The following is a 4355-nucleotide window of genomic DNA, read 5'->3' as shown; positions in this document are numbered from 1 at the left end:
CCCTTTTTTTCTTACATTATTATCTTCTTATATTTTCTCTTCATCTCTGTCTCTCTCATTTGTGGAACATTTCTTGCCAAGTTGCCCAATACCTTGTTACCCATGTTAAAAAAAAAACAAAAAACAATTTTGTCATGGCTCAAAGGTTTAAATGCATGTAAAATTCATGTGAAAGCAGCACAAGAACATTGAACTTATTACAAGTTTTAAAGGGTTAACTAAGGCTTTGAATGCAGGACTACTTCTTGCAGTGGAGTATTTTCACAGTGTGGTATTAGTACTTTATGTAATGCATCTATTTACTTCTTCCACCGCCGTCAGTGTGATGCTTTTAGGAATCTTTTGACCAACTTTTCGTGTCCAGGTCGGTTGGAGCACAACAAAGGATTATCACACCTTTGTGTGGGTGGAGCCGAGCGTGGATGTGGTCGGTCAGGACGCAACCGGGCAGGTTGTTTTTAAGGGTAAGAAATAGTTTTACTTTTACTGCAGGCTGGAAATGCTTCGTCATGTTTATAATGCCCGCTCACCGTCAGATGTTTCCGAACACTCGGAGTGTGAAATGTGAAAACAGTTTCAGCATAATTTAACCCTCGAGCTCTTAAATCTGTTTTTAATGAGCTTCTATGACATTTAATCCTCTGGCTCGGCGTTGTTGACATCATATCTGCTGCAGTCACATTCTCGATACAAACTTAAGAGTCACACTTTTTTTTGGGTGATCCATGTCCAGCAGTTTCAAGGTCTTCTAGATCAGTGGTTTCTAAACTTTTTGGCTCGTGACCCCGTAGAATTAAGTAATGTCTGTTTATGACCTGTCATAGCAGGTTACAGCCCCGTGTGGCCCTGAACTGTTCATTTTCTCTCTCGGTTAGTTTAATTTTTGGCCCCAAAGAGTTGCATGCAGTGTTTCACGTGAACACAGCAAACATTACAGGAGTGCCAAAAAAACAGTAAACACAATGTTGTATAACAGAACTCTATTTTTGCTTATCTTTTGACCCTTAATGTTTATTTTGGGAATGGGCATATCTCCCATGTACACCTTTGGCCCAAATTGAATATTTTTTTTTCAATTTTAATACATAAAATGTGTTTTTAAGATATAGTAACTGGACCTCTTCACTATTCTCTCACATTTTATACATCAAATAAAATGGTTGATCATCAATGAGCCCTGCAGAAGAATAATTGAATCGTTCCTGTCCCCTCAGAGTACTACCTGCCTAAAGATGAGATCGAGTTTTACCAGTTCTGCTACGTTGACAGTACGGGTCAAGTGCGAGGAGCCAGCACGCCGTTCTGTTTCAAAAACCCGGTGGAGCAAAGCATGGAGAGCAGCCCGGACGATGACCTCCTCGTTATTACAACACAGGTATCAGTGCAAAGGACAGATACGGAGCGAAAGCAAGAGACTGTTTTTAAACAGCTGTGACGATAAATGACTTGTGGAAATATTTAATAATCAGCTTGTATTTTAAATTTGCAGCAGGGTTTCTGATTGATTGTAAAGCTTTGGGAAAAGATACAAGTGTTTATATGTAATGAAGCAGTATGACGGCAGAAGTAAATAGCTTTCTATTCATTTTATGTTGTGTTTTTTTGAACCCAGGAGCAGGTCGAACAGAGCGTACGCGAGAAAGCCGAACTGCAGAAAGAGTTGAATCAGATGAAAGAGGAAAACGAAACCTTAAAAAACGACCTGCAGAAGAATCAGCAAGAAGCCGCCAGCTTGAAGGTCTGCTGAAAGCGAGTGATCACATTTGCTCATTGCACAATGAGAGAGAAAATCGTTAAATTGGGATTTGAACTTTGATATTTGACACGGTGCGATTTATTTCTGCAGGGGCAGAATGAGCAGAAGGAGAAAGAAATGAGTCAACTGGTCAAAGAAATGGATCAAATCAAGGAGCAAAATGAAAACTTGAAGAGCACTTTACAGCAGCAGCAGAAAGAGACGGACAACTTAAAGGTTTGTCTACAGTCCCAGTGTGAAATCTAAATTTTAGACCAAAGTTTAATTGTGAAATCTAACTTTGATGTGACTACCAGGAGGAGCTGTTGACCCAAAAGACAAAGCAGATGGATTTACAGCAGCATGAGCAGAAACAACGGAGTCAAAGCTTGAGATTAGAGGGAGAATCAGCACAAAATGAAGTAAGATAAAGTCACCTCTTTAACCTCGAAAGGCTCTGACAGAATCGCGTATTTTACATTTTTTGTTGAATTTTTTCAGAAATACGACAGAGCTGTGATGAAGATCAACCTGCTCAAAGAGGAGCGTGAGGAGCTGAAGGGGAAGGTTGATGCTCAGAGTTCGGAGATTGCCAAGTGAGTCAAGCCTACACGTTTTGATCCGTTTTCATGGTTAACCCTTTAAAACCTGTTAAATTTCTTTGGCCACTAACAGCTGTTTTTTTTGTCAGGCTAAATTCCAAACTCAGAGAACAAGAAAGGGAACTGCTCAAAACAAAAGACAGCATACAGCTTCTTCAGGTAAATCTATGAAAACTCAACTTCACTGTCACATAAATAAGAACATTTGGGTGTCATAGTTTTTTTCCAAATGTCAATGAAACAGGAGGAAATAGTGCATGTGTTAGGGACTATTTTTAGCAGCGGATTAATCAAAGTTTGATGCTCTATTGAGTACTTTTGCCAGCAGGATGGTGCTTGTGTCATTGAATAAAAATAAACTACAACGTGTATGTTCATGGTAATGAAGAAATACATCAGTGATGTGTTTGCAATATTCTTTTGGACAACCATGGAGCTGTTTTACACAAAAATCTAGATTAATTAAGCTCTGATACACACACACAATACTCATTTTTAGATACATTTGCTGTTAGTTTGGGTTGTTTAAGGGTTTTAACGACTATAAAAAAAAAATATAGAGAGCATTAACAGCCTAGTCCTTTAAAACTTTATAAAAAATACTGTCATTTTTGCACTGACAGGATCTTTTGTGTCCAGTAAAGAGCGTTTTGGTCCAGATCAGAAGTTTTGTTCCTGTGTGTGCTTTACCTCCGTCAGGTTGACCTTCAGAGCAGTGAGAAGGAGAAGGAGAGGCTCTCTGCCGAGCTGCAGAAGCTGCAAAGCATCGCACACAACGTAGACGACGTGAAGCGCGAGAACCAGGAGTTGTGTAGGCGGCTGTCGCAGCAGGAGACGGTGCAGAACTGTCCAGATGACGATCTAAAGGTAAAGGAAAAAAGAGGGTTAAATTATTTTAAATAGGAACAACACTGACATGAGCTTCCCTTGGTGCTGAAAACTTACTGTCCTCTTCAGGTGAGGTGTCAGACTCTTGTCAGCCAGCTACATGAAGCTCAGGCGAAGCTGGCGGCCGAGAGAGAGGACGCCAAAACCACCAAGAACCAGACTGAATACCTGGAAAGACATCTGCAGCAGGCCAGAGACCAGCTGGAGAGGGTGATCTCTGCGTGTGAAGAGGCAGAGCGGAAAAGTGGCAAACTAGAGGTGAACTTTAGATATGTGGTTTAAATTTACGATTGTTACAACTTTAATACATGTCTGGGGCAGTTTTTGCTACTTTGAAGGGAAATCTTAACACTGCAGCACACAGTGGTACTGCTTTATAGAGTACAGTGAGATCCCAACGGTTTGTGGAAAAGCTCTTTCCTGTTTCAACACGACAACGCCCCTGTGCACACCCAAGCAGCTTTGTTTTCAACACAGAGGTTACAAAAAGGAGAAAAAGGGAAGACGGAGAGAAGATGAGACAGAAAACAAAATGTAAAATCAGATTAAAGTGTACAGCCCACAAAAGAAACAGTTTGTTTTCCATCTTTCTCTTTCAGCAGCTTTGATTATGTAACACTTTTTAACACAGAAGTTACAAAAAGGGGAAGACGGAGAGAATATCAGCAAAATGTAAAAGCAGTCAGATTACGTGAAGGACACACAAAATAAAAGGTTTAAGCTAAATCACCTATTAAAAGCTGTGGCTTGTTTCATTCTTTTTCAGCTGCTGCTCAGAGAGGCGCATGAAGCGATCGCAGATAAAGACGGCGTCATCGAGGAGAAGGACCGCATGATGCTGCTGATGACACACGAGAGAGAAGAGCTCACCAGAGAAGTCGAGGTACGTTTACACAAAACGCCGTCTTTACTCATCAACACACATGGAGATTCACTTTATTAAACGGCATTTATCCCGTCAGAGTCTCACGAAAGATATCGAGGGGCTGCGCAGAATTTGCGACGAACTCCAAGCGGCTTCCCCCGTCGATTCGCCGCACATTCAGCCTGAGAGCACGTCACCAGCTGCCACCCAAAACCAGCAACAGCAGGACGCACCTGAACAGGCCGAGAGCCTGTATGAGAGCATA

General features: G+C 41.3%; 1 protein-coding gene across 1 annotated transcript; it reads left to right on the top strand.

The window, feature by feature from the left end:
- Positions 1-352: 352 nt before the first annotated feature.
- LOC121963666 (tax1-binding protein 1 homolog B-like) lies at positions 353-4352 on the top strand (the record flags this gene model as incomplete). Its single annotated transcript, XM_042513938.1, has 11 exons — positions 353-464; positions 1215-1375; positions 1613-1738; positions 1847-1972; positions 2053-2157; positions 2237-2331; positions 2427-2496; positions 3037-3204; positions 3295-3483; positions 3992-4108; positions 4188-4352. Coding segments are annotated over 11 exons (1434 nt in total), but the record flags the coding sequence as incomplete, so codon positions are not given.
- Between the last annotated feature and the right edge of the window lie 3 nt (positions 4353-4355).

Source organism: Plectropomus leopardus, unplaced genomic scaffold (genome assembly GCF_008729295.1).
Source record: "Plectropomus leopardus isolate mb unplaced genomic scaffold, YSFRI_Pleo_2.0 unplaced_scaffold12051, whole genome shotgun sequence".
Taxonomy (NCBI): domain Eukaryota; kingdom Metazoa; phylum Chordata; class Actinopteri; order Perciformes; family Serranidae; genus Plectropomus; species Plectropomus leopardus.
The sequence above is the reverse complement of the archived record's forward strand: the minus strand, read 5'-3'. Positions and strand labels throughout refer to the sequence as shown.